General features: G+C 36.9%; 1 protein-coding gene across 14 annotated transcripts in view; it reads right to left on the bottom strand.

Annotated features, from left to right (window-relative positions):
• DPY19L4 (dpy-19 like 4) overlaps positions 1–14,179 on the bottom strand; it is a 65,396-nt gene that overhangs the window by 13,162 nt on the left and 38,055 nt on the right. For 9 of the 14 annotated variants that reach the window (XM_014728207.3, XM_070222339.1, XM_070222342.1 and 6 more), the window contains 6 exons: positions 12,230–12,388; positions 11,074–11,193; positions 5,908–6,028; positions 3,744–3,800; positions 2,689–2,771; positions 124–256 (listed from right to left, as the gene is read on the bottom strand). In XM_014728207.3, the coding sequence (XP_014583693.2) occupies positions 124–256; positions 2,689–2,771; positions 3,744–3,800; positions 5,908–6,028; positions 11,074–11,193; positions 12,230–12,388 (673 nt within the window). The remainder of the gene's footprint in view (positions 1–123; positions 257–2,688; positions 2,772–3,743; positions 3,801–5,907; positions 6,029–11,073; positions 11,194–12,229; positions 12,389–14,179) is intronic. The other 5 variants (XM_070222340.1, XM_070222343.1, XM_070222344.1 and 2 more) reach the window with 1 other exon arrangement.

Genomic DNA, 14,179 nt, shown 5'->3' with positions numbered 1-14,179 from the left:
GTTGATTAACTCTTCTAAAATTGGTTGGATTTTCCTAGCTAACCAGGAACATATGCATCATTTACATAACTATACTAAAGAGTGATATAAAAAAGATTCAAATGTTAATCTAAAATGCCTTACATTTTCATTTCTCTTGAGAAGATCGTCATCATTGTAAAGAGGCAAGCTTGTTACCATCCATCCAGTGCATAATTTAATTGCACCCATTAACTGTGGACTCCCTGCAAACACAGCTGCAACCGGAGCTTGCCTTCTGCAAAGAACCATAAAGTTTTACACACTGAAAAGGTAAGTATACTATTTAGGTCACTGACTTATATCAACTCTGAAATACCAGGAAACTTACAATATATTGTACACTTAAGTTTCAATGTCAGCTTTCATTTCATTTCATTTATGGATTCATTAAAAAAAACTGAGCACATATTATGTGCAAGGAATTATTGTGAAGGCTGAAGATACAGAAATTTTTTTAAAAGGCGCAGTGGAGACAAGATCCCTAATCTTGAGAGGGAGCACAGGGAGGACAACAAACATGCAGGTCAGGTGGTAATAACGCTATTAAAAAATAATGCAGGGTAATGGGATATAGTGACAGGAATATATTATTTTATATTAGTATGGTCAACTCAATGGTGATACTTTGAGCCATGACCCAAAGTCCCAGATGGATGCCACTTAGAAGACTAGGAAACCTAGAAGCAGGCCCCAAAGGGCTGCTCTAACGCCTTCACTTATTTATTCACTCCCTGTATTCAACATTCAGGATCCACCTGCTATGTGCTAGAGATAGTGCCAAGCTCTGGAAATAAAAAGATGGTACACAGCCATTGTCCTCAAAGAGTACCCACTAATGGGGAAACAAACATCAAACAGAATAATTACACTCCAGTAACATAAATGTCCATTGTCTGATGTAAATGTCCAATGTTCTGCTTCTGAGAATATTGTGGTAAATCACACACACAGATGTAACTCCCTCTTTTGTTAATGACAACACAAAGCTACACAGTCAGTGTTCCACAATGGTAAATACAGTTCCCAAAAAGTATTAACAGGCAATGGTTAAGGGTGATCTAAAAAACAATTTTTATACATATGAGGGGGGTCATTATGTAACAAGATCTTATAATAGGACCTATTCTCATTTCTATATACCTATTCTATAAACCTATTCCTCGTTTCTAGAAACACCTTTTGTCTTATTTTCCCGGCCCTTGTTGATAGTGTTTCGACTCCTCTTTCATGGTTTAGTTTCTTCTTCTATGTCTTTAACAACTTTCAATGAGTTATTTCATAGTCTCTATCCATGCAGTAGACTGATCACAAAAATGGCTGTAATGACTCTTCTCCCTATAGCTATGCTCTTGGAAGGAACTCTGGCCCTGGTCATGTGCCTTGTTTTGGCCAACAGAACAACAGCAAACATCATGTGAGATGTAAAACAGGTTTGAAATTGAGACTTAGCCTCTCTTGCTGTTCTTGGGAACTCTACAACCGCAACCTTGTGAACAAGCCCAGGCTAACCTGGGCTGGATGATGAGAGGCAGGTTGCCAAGTCAATTTCACCCCTCAGCTGACACCTACCTAACCTTAGACATGTGGGAAGCTATGCCAAGCTATCCAGTCTCAGCTGAGCTGGCCCAGACCAGAAGAATCCTCCCCACTGCCCCCACTCAGCTGACCCTCAAAGTGGTGCAAAATAACAAATGTTTATTATTTGTAAGCCATTAAAAGTTTTGTGGTTGTCTCCTATGTAGCAAAAACTAACTGACACAAATTTTATTATCAGAAATTGCTAGAGGTCTAATTGTGCTGTTCATCACAAATGACATCTGATTCTTGCTGTGTTGGACTGTTTCCTCAAGTGTTTTGTAATCTTAGAGCTCATCTTCATGAAACTATATTTGTGGAATCCTGTGTAGCCTGGGTTGAGGATATTCAGGCAGTCCAGACCACTTTTTATGATAACTTCTTGATTTGGGGTTTCCTAGATTAGATAAGTGAAATTTCAAACTACAACCTCATGTGAATTCAGAACCACTGCTAGAAATTCAGAGGAGAGACTTTTTTTTGCACCAAGAACTGAGACCAAGGAAAGACATGGTTTCTTAACCCTTGATGGATATTTTGCTAGTCTGTCCTTTCACTGATGGTGTAGCCCTTCAAGGGCTCCTTAGTTATATATGTGTGTGTTGCAGGAGGGGAAAAGGTGTCTCAATTACAATTCCCTGCTCCCATAAGCCCAAGACCACATCTCCTGTCCTGCGAGGGCATTAAAAGCTGTGTGGGTATTAAAATTAATCTAAAAAATTAACCTTGGTTACTGAGATTAGCAATCTACCACTCATCCACCTCCAACCCAGGGCAAAAGAGGCATCCTCCTGACTATTTAAATAAAAGGATATTTGTTCCTTTTTATTCCACATTTCTAGGTGTTTGACGAAGAGAGTCTCAAATCTCAAAATTATTCATGCTATATTTTAAATGGAGAAGAGTTCAATTAGAAAATTAGAATTATAAATCCAATCAAAAACTAAATATCCCTAAAAACACAGGGTAAAATTCCTGAGTTTTATGAGAAGAATTTGGAAAAGCATTAATTTATTATTTCCCCTGAATCTATTAGATAGCATGCAAAGAATAATTAATAGCTTAGCAAGTCTTGGGCAGTTCAATTCTTACTTTATCCAGGTCATAAGTTCCACTGTATCTGGGTCATAAAATTCTTGTAGTTCCGTTAATTCTGTCATTAATCTTGGAAAAAACTAAAATGAAAAACAAAATCCCCAAAAAGTGTGTATAAGTAGCTAGAAAGCTTAAAACTGTTCCAGAGTATTTCAAAAGACTAAGAGACCACCTTAAGACAAACAATACTACAACTCTGTCCTTACGGAAAAAATGCTATGGATCTCTTTACTAACTTTCAGTAACCTGCTCATTCTTCTAGGGCCAAATATTCTAAATAATCTGTTTTACAGTTAATTTACTGCCTAGACTCAATAAATAATTTTATCATTACTGAACAATTAATCAGCAGCTGTATCTTTCATTCACATACATACTAAAAATAAATAAATAAATTCCAGGTCAAATAATTCACAGATTTATTGGCAAATAGTTCCATGCTATATTATGATAAGCCAAAGAATTTATATTATTTTATAAATATTTAAATTTTGGAGTTGCCAAAATAATTTTTTTATTTTTTGGTGAGGAAGATTGGCCCTGAGCTAACATCTGTTGCCAATCCTCCTCTTTTTGCTTGAGGAAGACTGTCACTGAACTAACATCTATGCCAATGTTCCTCTATTCTGTACGTGCGATGCCACCACAGCATGGCTTGATATGCGGTATACAGGTCTGTGCCTGGGATTTGAACTAGCAAACCCCAGGCCACTGAAGTAGAGTGCACGAACTTAACCAATATGCCACCAGGCTGGCCCCAAGCCAAAATGCTTTTTAATATTAACATTTATTTATTTAGCAATTTCTTTTGCCAATTATAAACTGAATTAATAACAGCATTAGACTATGGCAGATTGCATCAGATGGCATTCTAAAAATGTTTTAGCTCTTCTATCATGTTCCTAATGATAAAATAGAAAAGTTCCTAAGAATATTACACTTTATTTTGTTAGAATAGTGTCTCAATTTAAGTATACTGCACATACATATAAATTTATCACTACCTTGTAGATAAAGTACATTTTAATGATATAAAAATCTGATTTTCTTACCTCTTTCCATAAGCTGAGACCTATTATAGTGGGCACAGCCATGCTCAAAATAAGAGCCTAAAATATTAAAACAAAAATGGTTATGGATAAATACATTTCAGAATGTATTTAGAGGTACTAGACACTGACTTTATGCCCAATCACAGATTCTTACAGTTATAAAAATTTCAGTTTCAGAGAAATTGAAGTCAGCACAGAACCCAGTTCACAGAGTGAGACAGGTGAAGACTAATGAATTAAAGACACACTATGCTGAAGGCAGAGTGAGACATACATGTTTACTGTATAAATTTAAAGTAGGATATAAAAAAGGTAACACTCAGTAATATTTCAAATAGCAAATTAATATTTGACAATTTTGCCAGGAATTTAAGTTATGAAAGGCTTACAGAGAACACTGAACTGCTACCTAAAAAGCTAATAACAGCAGCAACAAAAAGATAATGAATTAACACAGGAAAAATAGCTAATATATATCAATATACTAGAATGCTAAAATAAGAATGTTTAAATTTCTCTGGAAAAAGATTTGCAAAATACATGACTATTATTAAAGATAATCATTCATTATCTTCCTGCTAATATCTGTTCTTCTTCCTGTTGTCCATGTCTGTGGGTGACGCCATGATGCATAGTCATACAAACCAGAAACCTAGGAAACATCTATGATTTCTCCCTCTTCCTCACTCTCCCATACTTAATCAAGCACCAAGTCTCATTAATCTTTTCTAATTATTTTTTTTTTAACTATAACTATAGCATAATATTAGTTGAATGGGCTTTGGAGTCAGAAAAACCTGAGTGAATCATGGTTTCTACTCTTATAATAAGCTACGTGATCTCAGGCAATTTATTTAACCAGTTCTAGCTTTAGTTTCTTTGTCCATAACATACAGATAATAAAATTTAGCCAATAGGGTCTTTGTAAGCGTTAAATAGTATGTGAAATGCTTCAAAGAGTACCTGAAGCATGGTGAGCACTCAATAAACAGAAGCTTTTATCACTTCCATCCACCGTGGCTTGTACCTGGGTGACAGCCTCTTTCCTAGCTTGAGTCTTTCACCCTTACACCTGTCCTTCACAGAACTAAAGGTGAGCTGAGAGGAAACGGTAAGTCTGACTCTCTCACACCCCCACAGAAATATCTCAATGCCTCCCTATGCCTTGGCATGAACTCAGACGCCTTATGACCTTACCCTCCTCAACTTCTCCAGTCTCATTTCTTGACCAAACCTCACCTCACATTTTATATGCCAACAAAACTAAATATATCATCCTTTTTCTTTGCCTCTGTTTTCTTTGTTTGATTACATCATGTTCTTTGCTGACCTGTGTTTATTCCTTCTACCATGAATACCTTTTCTTTCCCCGTCATTTGTCTAATAACTCACCATCTTTCAAATCTCAGTTTAGAGAGTATTCTTTGAATCCCTAAAAAAGCTGAATTAATAGCCCTTCTCTGTGTTCCAAGAGCACGCTATCAATACTTTTTTTTTTGGCACCTGAGCTAACAACTGTTGCCAATCTTCTTTTTTCTTTTCTTTTACTTTTTTCTGCTTTTTCTCCCCAAATCCCCCCAGCACATAGTTGTGTATTTTCAGTTGTGGGTCTTTCTAGTTGTGGCATGTGGGGGACTGCCTCAGCATGGCCTGATGAGTGGTGCCATGTCTGCACCCAGGATCCGAACCGGTGAAACCCTGGGCCACCGAAGTGGAGCCCGCGAACTCAACCACTCAGCCATGGGGCCAGCGCCATTAATACTTCTTATTGTTTTTACGACCAGGACACTGTAATCTACTTGATGAAATTAATCAAGTTTTACTTATCTTTGTATTTGAAGCACATTGCACATAGCAGGCACAGTGAAAATGTTCTATTCACATTGAAAACATATCATAGTTTTAAATCAAACCAAGAAAGATACCATAAAAATGAATTCTTGACAGCCTCTCACAGTACTGATTCCCTTTATTTTTACCTTTTATTTTTTAAGCTGTCAGCATTCAAATGCATTACTTTTATAATCAGAAAAAAAAATTTTTTCACAAGATCTCTTTTTCTGCCTCTAAGTCATATAGTCATGCTATTTCAATTGTATTCAATGTGATTTCCATTTACATAATTGTAAGAGAAACAAGTACTTAACAGAAAATAACGACTCACCAATAACACTGGGTGTACAGTTCGTAATCGAAGCCACTTGAAAAGTGTCATCCAAAGTTCAGGAGAACATACACCAAATGCTGCCAACATGCACACGTACGGAGTCCAGAGGTATTTCAAGCTGGAAAGACAAAAGGAGGCACATAGGAGATATCCTATGACCATCATTACCTGATTTCTCTTTTCTGAGTTCTTTCCTACCACAATGTTAGGGAAGAATGAAAAAGCTCAGCCTCTAATTTTCAGCAGCAGATTGTTATTCATTTCCTAAATAATCAAGAAGACTAAACTGAAGATGAAATAAGAGCTTTAATATAGATGAGAGTGCAGTAAAATTACACTCTTGGAGAGAATGTTAACTGTTATACCTTTTCAGAAGGCAATTTGGCAGAACCTATAAAAATTTTAAATACTCCAAGGCAACCCCATCTCTAGCAATCTAGCCTAAAGATACATTGGCCTAAGTTCATAAAGAAACACACAAACACATACAAGGGTTTTAATTGCAGCATGTTGTTTTAATAGCAAAAAAATTAGAAACTGTCTTTCAATAGGTATTAATTAAATAAATTATGAAAAACAAAAAAGCAAAATGCGAAATTTCGTGTATACTGTTACCCTTTTTTTTGGTGATTTTAAAAAAAATGTAGATATATACAGTACAGTCAAAAATAATATCTGGAAATATATTGCTAACAGTGGTGACCTCTGAGGAATGGGATGGAAGGATTTTCATTTTTCACTTCATAGTTTGTTATAATCTCCATGATTACTTTTGAGATTAATTTTTAAAAAACAAGGGCTAAAAACTTAGGGCTCCTAAAAAGATTATAAATCCAGGTGTACAGAAAAATGAACTTGTGCAAATAGAAGACAGCACATTACTTTATGTTCTAAGTTGTAGAGGAAACAAAAGGAACCCATCATCCTAGGTGATGGTAAAAGAGGAAGAATTTAGAAAAATTTACAGATGTCATTGCTTCTTACAGATTATCAAGGAAAAACATTTCAGGAGATAACTTTTTTGTTTTTTTTTAAAGATTGGCACCTGAGGTAACATCTGTTGCCAATCCTCTCTTTTCTTTTTTTCTTCTTCTTCTCCCCAAAGCCCCCCAGTACATAGTTCTATACTCTGCCTGTAGGTCCTTCTGGTTGTGCTATGTGGGATGCTGCCTCAGCACGGCCTGACGAGCAGTGCCAGGTCTGTGCCCAGGATCCAAACCAGGGTAACCCTGGGCCACCGAAGCAGAGCACGTGAACTTAACCACTTGGCTATAGGGATGGCCCCCAGGAGATAACTTTTGTAATTAACACTAAGGAGAACAAGATCCTTTCATGACATTTCTTGATGTCAAACTCAAAGGAAACTAGAAGAATCTAAGGACAGAGTATAAATGTGAACTATTATGGTTTTATAAAACAGCAAAGCTATGGAATGGGGAAAATAAAGTAATATTCATTCATCTAATAAACATTTATTGATCATACACTGCAGGCTGACCAAAGTACTGGAGAGGAAAAAATAAAAATAAGACATGGCTACAGACCTCAAGGAGATCTTTATCACGATGGAATAAAACTGAACATTTGGGAAACAATTAGAAAATAGGTATAAAAATTTGATTTACAGTCTAGGGTTACGTGAAAGCAAAATGACCAATTTGAGAAGAATGTACTTATTGAAAGTTTTAAAAAAATGCTTACTGACTTGGGCCTTGAGAGAAATAGTGGACATATACAGAATACACGTTGCTAAGACACAGGAACTGCATTAGTTTCCTCTGGTCAACCAGTATTTCCTCCTAACTTCCCCATTTTTGAAAATATCAACCTATTCTTCCAATCAGCAGAATCAATACTAGAGTCTGGTTTATAGCTAGGAGACACCATTCACATTGAATTATATGTATATAACATCCCCTGGAACACAAACCCCCTGCTCTAGACATTAGACCATTGCACCAAGTCCACTGATTTCTCTCTATCCATCCCTTCCTTACCATTTTACTGCAATGGCTTGCTAATTAACACCTCTTCCTGTAGACTCTCCTCCAATTCCACCAAATGCCAGATGAATCTTCCTCAAACATAACTATGATAAAGACATTTTCTGTTCAAAAATCTTTATTGGCTCCCCAGTGCCTACTGAAATAAATGAAAACTAATCTAAATGTTTTCAGGACCCTCTAAAATATGGCCTCGACTTACCTTTTCAGTTTCTTCTCCTACTACTTCCCTAAATATGACTAATGTTTCAGCCAGAGTTTGCAGAACAATCAGTGTTTCCATCCCATAATGCACACGTTTCTCCCTCCTGGTACAACTGCACCCTTTTCTAGGACTTAAAATTAACTTAAGTTTTAAGGAGCTTAATAATTCCCCCTTTGGCTTCTGAGCTGCAACTCTTGCCAGCGTCCCTCCACCACAGTCTGCACTACTACTTATTCAGTTTCCAGTTCCCCAAAATTTTCGTTTTGGCCCCTTTCCTCCATCTCCACTGTTCCTTGCTTCTAGATTCTATTGTGACACTTTCTTAACTGGTTTATCTTCCTCTAACCTTATTTTTCTCAAACCTTTCTTAATCACTGCTGCCAGAGAGATCTTACTAAAAAGCATATCTGATCATGTCAAATTTCTGCTTAAAAAATCTGATCTGATCCTTGCTTATGTTTCCAGACATAGCCCTTGCTACTTCCCTCATACTGATTGCATACTATTAGTTCCAAAAGAACACTTCTTCTACCCAGATTTTTTTTTTTTAAAAAAGATTGGCATCTGAGCTAACAACTGTTGCCAATCTTTTTTTTTCCTGCTTTTTCTCCCCAAATCCCCCCCCAGTACATATTTATATATTTTAGTTGTGGGTCCTTCTAGTTGCGGCACGTGGGACGCCACCTCAGCATGGACTGATAAGTGGTGCCATGTCCGCGCCCAGGATCCGAACTGGTGAAACCATGGGCCGCCGAAGCAGGGCGAGTGAACTTAACCACTCTGCCATGGGGCCGGCCCCTACCCAGATTATCACACACACACACACACACACACACACACACACACACACACACAGAGGCACACGAGAAAACCGACAGCCTGGCCAATCTTTATTTATCTCTCAAGACTGTCGCCCCATTTAGGAAATCTTCCTTAAACTGACTTCCCCTACCCACCCTCCACAACTGAGTTAGCACATCTCTTCTAGCTGACCAAAGGACCCTATGTATACCTTTCCCATAGTACTTTATTTTGCACTAACTCTTGGTTTACTTATCTAGAATAGGAAGCCTTTGAAAAGAAAGAGATTTTATACTCTTTTTTTTCCTGCTTTTTTCTCCCCAAATCCCCCCAGTACAGAGCTGTGTATTTTCAGTTGTGGGTCTTTCTAGTTGTGGCATGTGGGATGCCGCCTCAATGTGGCCTGACCACTGGTGCCATGTCTGTGCCCAGGACCTGAACCAGCAAAACCCTGGCCCGCCAAAGAGAAGCGCGCAAACTTAACCACTCGGCCCTGGGGTGGGCCCCTAGATTTTATACCCTTTAATCACTACTGCCTACCTAGTCGAGAGCCTGGCATCTACTAGGTGACCATGCATCTTATCTGCATGAACAGGCGATTATGCTTTTATAGGTCTAGAGAGTAAATTAAAGAATTAGGGACAAATGATAGAATAATGCAGATTGGACATTCAAAAAAGGATCTTGAATTTAAAATGGCAGATCCAATAATTAAAAATGATGGGAATGATAAAAGGTTCTTTTGCAGAGAGAAATAAAACTGACAAAGTAAAGGGGGAAAAAAGGTAAACCATGCTTCAAAATTCTACTATTACAAGGCGACGAGACTCAAAACATGAATCACTTATAATATTAATGGTTTAACACATTTCTTCATCCTACTTATTAGGCATTATGGAATGCTAACTGTTAGACTCAACCACTACTCTCGTTTCACGTTTCCATAAAGGGATTCCCACTAGTCATGAGTTTGGCAGTCTGATAAAGTCTATGGACCCCCTATAAGAAAACATTTTTAAAGGCATAAAATAAAATATACGGGCTTACAAAGGAAACCAATTATGTTGAAATATTTATATAAAATAATGAAAATAAATTTGTAATACAGCAATATTTGTACTTCCTTAGAACATGAAACACAGGTCTAATAATGACTAATTTTGAAGTAGTGATGTGTATAAACAGTATTTCAAGAGATCTGTAAAAAATTAATCTGTCAAAATAGCTATGCTTTCTGTTGGGAAAAGCACCACAGGAACTGCTAAAATTATGGTGATTCAGTATCTATAGTCATAATTAAAGAGAATTTAACTTCAGAAACCTCATACTAGATCAATATTCTTTACCTCTTCCTACTTCCACTCCCATCCCTCTCCTTCAGAGCCTTAATAGCTCCTGCTCTTGCAGTGATTTATGAGATCTGTGAGTGTGAGAGAAAGAACTGGGCACACACAGCTCAAACACTTCCAGGCTTCTATATTTTGTGTCTTCCTTCTGCTGAGTGAGCGTATATAGGTGCAGCAGGCTTCCCAATGCTCTGCCCATTCAAGAGGCAAAGCCTGAGGTGGGAGCAATAAGCTCATTTGGAGGTGAAAGATATTAAAAGCCCTTTTGGCGCACATGAAGAAGTGTTCTCCAATGCAACTTTTATCAGAACCAAAGTTATTTTCCTCTCCAGCTGACTTACTCCTATGTCTTATTCCTCATCTGAGTCCAAACTTCAAAGAAAAGGGTATCATTTATCAAACCCTTACTCTCACAGCACCATTTACCTCTCCTTCACTTATCAAAGTCATAATTTTATTTTTGTGTGGTTAACATGTGTCACCTCCATTAGGTCATAAGTCATAGAAGGTTAGAGACTGTGTCCAATTTTGTTCACTGCGGTACCTCCAGCACCTAGTACAATGCCTGGCCCTTGAAAGACATTCAATAGTTTCTGAACAAATGAATGAAATGAATATGTAAACGTCAATTCGTTGTACTATAAACATCTTTGTAAATTCTAATTAGAGTAAGAAAGTTTGTAGATTTTGAGTTTTTATAAAGCAGATTTGGAGTTTTTACTAAATATATTCTTGAAAGTATCCACTTAATACCAATACAAAGGACAATTCTTTGTAAAAACAAATGGATCAGATAAAGTTCACTCACCCTTCTATAACCATTGCAAGAGAGCCCAATAAAATAGTGTGAATCACGTGATAAATTATTTCTGGCCTTTCTCCAATTCGTCCATCTTCAAGAGTAACAGTTTCTTTCAGGGACTTACCACTACAGAAAGAAAATGTGTTTTTTTTTACTACTTCAAAAATATGTATTTGAAAAGCCCAAATTTCTTCCTAAAAAGAAATACAGGTGATTCTTAAAATGTGAAATTATATTTTTCTAGTCAAATACCTAACTTATCCATCCCCAAGTCCTTGAAAAGAGCTTTTAGAATTGAAGACAACTGATCAGAGAAGGCCAAATATGAAAGTTCAGGAAATACAATGAAAAAGATTTTTAGGTTTCTTTGCCAAGGTCAATTATCATTCAACTATTGATTGCTAAGTCAATATAGCTAAATCATAATTTGAATAACTAAGTTCTCAAAATTAAGATATTACATACAACCTCCTTTCAAATATGATAAAAATACTTAAAAATAGTCAAATTTTATAATTTACAATCATTTATACTACTAGCTTCATTTAAATTAAATAGAAGCAATTATTCTTACATTAAGTAAAAATTTGTAAAAAGTAAAAAATTAGTCAATATGTCTATAAAAGTTTAACTGATGATTTAAATATTACTCTTAATTAAACCTAGACATTACATAGTTATTTATTTATTTATTTTTTGAGGAAGATTAGCCCTGAGCTAACTGCTACCAATCCTCCTCTTTTTTTGCTGAGGAAGACTGGCCCTGAGCTAACATCCGTGCCCATCCTCCTCTACTTTATATGTGGGATGCCTACCATAGCATGGCATGCCAAGCGGGTCCATGTCCACACCCAGGAACCAAACTGGTGAACCCCAGGCCACCAGATTGTTAACACAAACATGGAAAGTGAGTCCTGAAATCTGAACATGTGAACTTAACCACTGCACCACTGGGCCGGCCCCAACATATTTAGATGCATAAGCTTAAATTTGAAATTTATCTGGTTAACTTAATAATGATATTTTACATATTTATGAAGAGAGAATGAGATTAGAAGCCCTAAAACAAATACACAAATATTGGAAGGATAGTAAAATAAGTATTTTATATATTTCCATAATATATCAGTTAGTAATGTGATTGATTCTCATAAGTACTTACTTAATTCTCCTAAAAATAACTTGTAGCATAGAAAAAAAACAAATGATTAACACTAAAGTATAGAAAGGTAGCACAGAGGACTGTGTCAGCCGCAAAAAGAAAGCTCGAGACGGCGCCTGCAGAGATTCTTGACACAGGAGCCAGTTCATCGTAAAGTTCCTGTACGAGACAAGAAGCGTGATATTAAAACCAAAAGTGTTTCAATTACTGAACATAAAAGTGTTTTTTATCTCAGTAAAAACTAAGACAAACAAAACACATTTCCTAAATCCATTTATTTATTACAACAAGGTACTAAAGGTATGAAAATAATAGCATTAGTAACCCTTCTCAACAAACTGCCCCAAAAATGTAAACCTGCTGCTTTTTATTATCAAGTACCACGACCATCTCTAGGACCCAATCAGTTTTAAAGAAGTTTCACTTTCTATTTTTGTCTGGAAGACAACAAAAAATTCAGCTGTCCAACCTCCACATCTACACGGTCCAGTATGGTAGCTCCTAGCTCCATGTGACCACTAGAACTGTGGCCAATGCAAATGGAGATGCACTTTAAGTACAAAACACATCCCAAATTTCAAAGATTAAAAAGAATGGGGAAAAAAGAATATAAAATAACTCATTAATAATTTCCATATTGTTTACACATTAATATAATGTTTGATACATCAGATTAAATAAAATGTATTACTAAAATTAAATTCACTTGTTTCTTTTTAATTTTTTTAATGTGGCTAGAAAATTACATCTTTGGCTCACATTATATTTTTATTGGACAGCCCTGCTTTATATTGATAAATGTAACCCAACTAGGACCCATTTTAAAAAGAGATATCTAGGGGCCAGCCCTTGGCACAGAAGTTAAGTTTACACGTTACGCTTCAGCAGCCTGGAGTTTGCCGGTTCAGATCCCAGGTGCGGACCTATGTACCTCTTGTCAAGCCATGCTGTGGTAGGTGACCCACATATAAAGTAGAGGAAGTTGGGTGTGGATGTTAGCTCAGAGCCAATCTTCCTCAGCAAAAAGAGGAGGATTGGTGGCAGATGTTAGCTCAGGGCTAATCTTCCTCAAAAAAATAAATAAATAAATAAATAAAAAGAGATATCTAGGGGCCAGCCCAGTGGCATAGTGGTCAAGTTCACGTGCTCTGTTTCGGGGCCCTAGGGTTCACCAGTTTGGATCCCAGGTGCAGATCCACACACCAGTCGTCAAGCCATGCTGTGGCAGCATCCCACATACAAAATAGAGGAAGACTGGCACAGACATTAGCTCAGCGACAATCTTCCTCAAGCAGAAAGAGAAGACTGGCAACAGATGTTAGCTCAGGGCCAATCTTCCTCAACAAAACAAAATAAAAACAACAAAAACATTTAAAAAAGAGATATCTAACTGTTAAGACAGAAATCATAAAATATGAGATGTAAACCTTTCAAGCTATAAGAATCAGGATAAACTTTTTTTTGACCCTGAGCTAAATATAGTCGGCCCTGCGGGTTCTGCATCCAAAGGTTCACTCAACCTTGGATTCACCCAACCATGGATCGCCTACAATGGGTGCATCTGTACTAAACATGTACCAACTTTTTTTCTTATCATTATTCCCTAATCAATACAGTATAACAACTATTTACATAGCATTTACATTGTATTAAGTATTATAAGTGATCTAGAGATGAGAAAGTATACAGGAGGATGTGCAAAGGTCATATGCAAATACTATGCCATTTTAGAAGAGACGAGCATCTGTGGATTTTGGTAACCAAGGGGTACTGGAACAATTCCCCTGCAGATACCAAGGGACCACTGCAGGATCAACAAGACTCCCAGTTATGTGTAGTTTTATCTGCATTCTCACTCCCAATCCATCTCCAAACTCCTTTGTAACCTTAATCCCTAGGCCTGGGGCAGAAGGTAAGAGATGGAGTGAGTTCAGGAGTGCTCATGGATGG

This window comes from Equus caballus, chromosome 9, assembly GCF_041296265.1.
Source record: "Equus caballus isolate H_3958 breed thoroughbred chromosome 9, TB-T2T, whole genome shotgun sequence".
Classification (NCBI taxonomy): domain Eukaryota; kingdom Metazoa; phylum Chordata; class Mammalia; order Perissodactyla; family Equidae; genus Equus; species Equus caballus.
The sequence above is the reverse complement of the archived record's forward strand: the minus strand, read 5'-3'. Positions and strand labels throughout refer to the sequence as shown.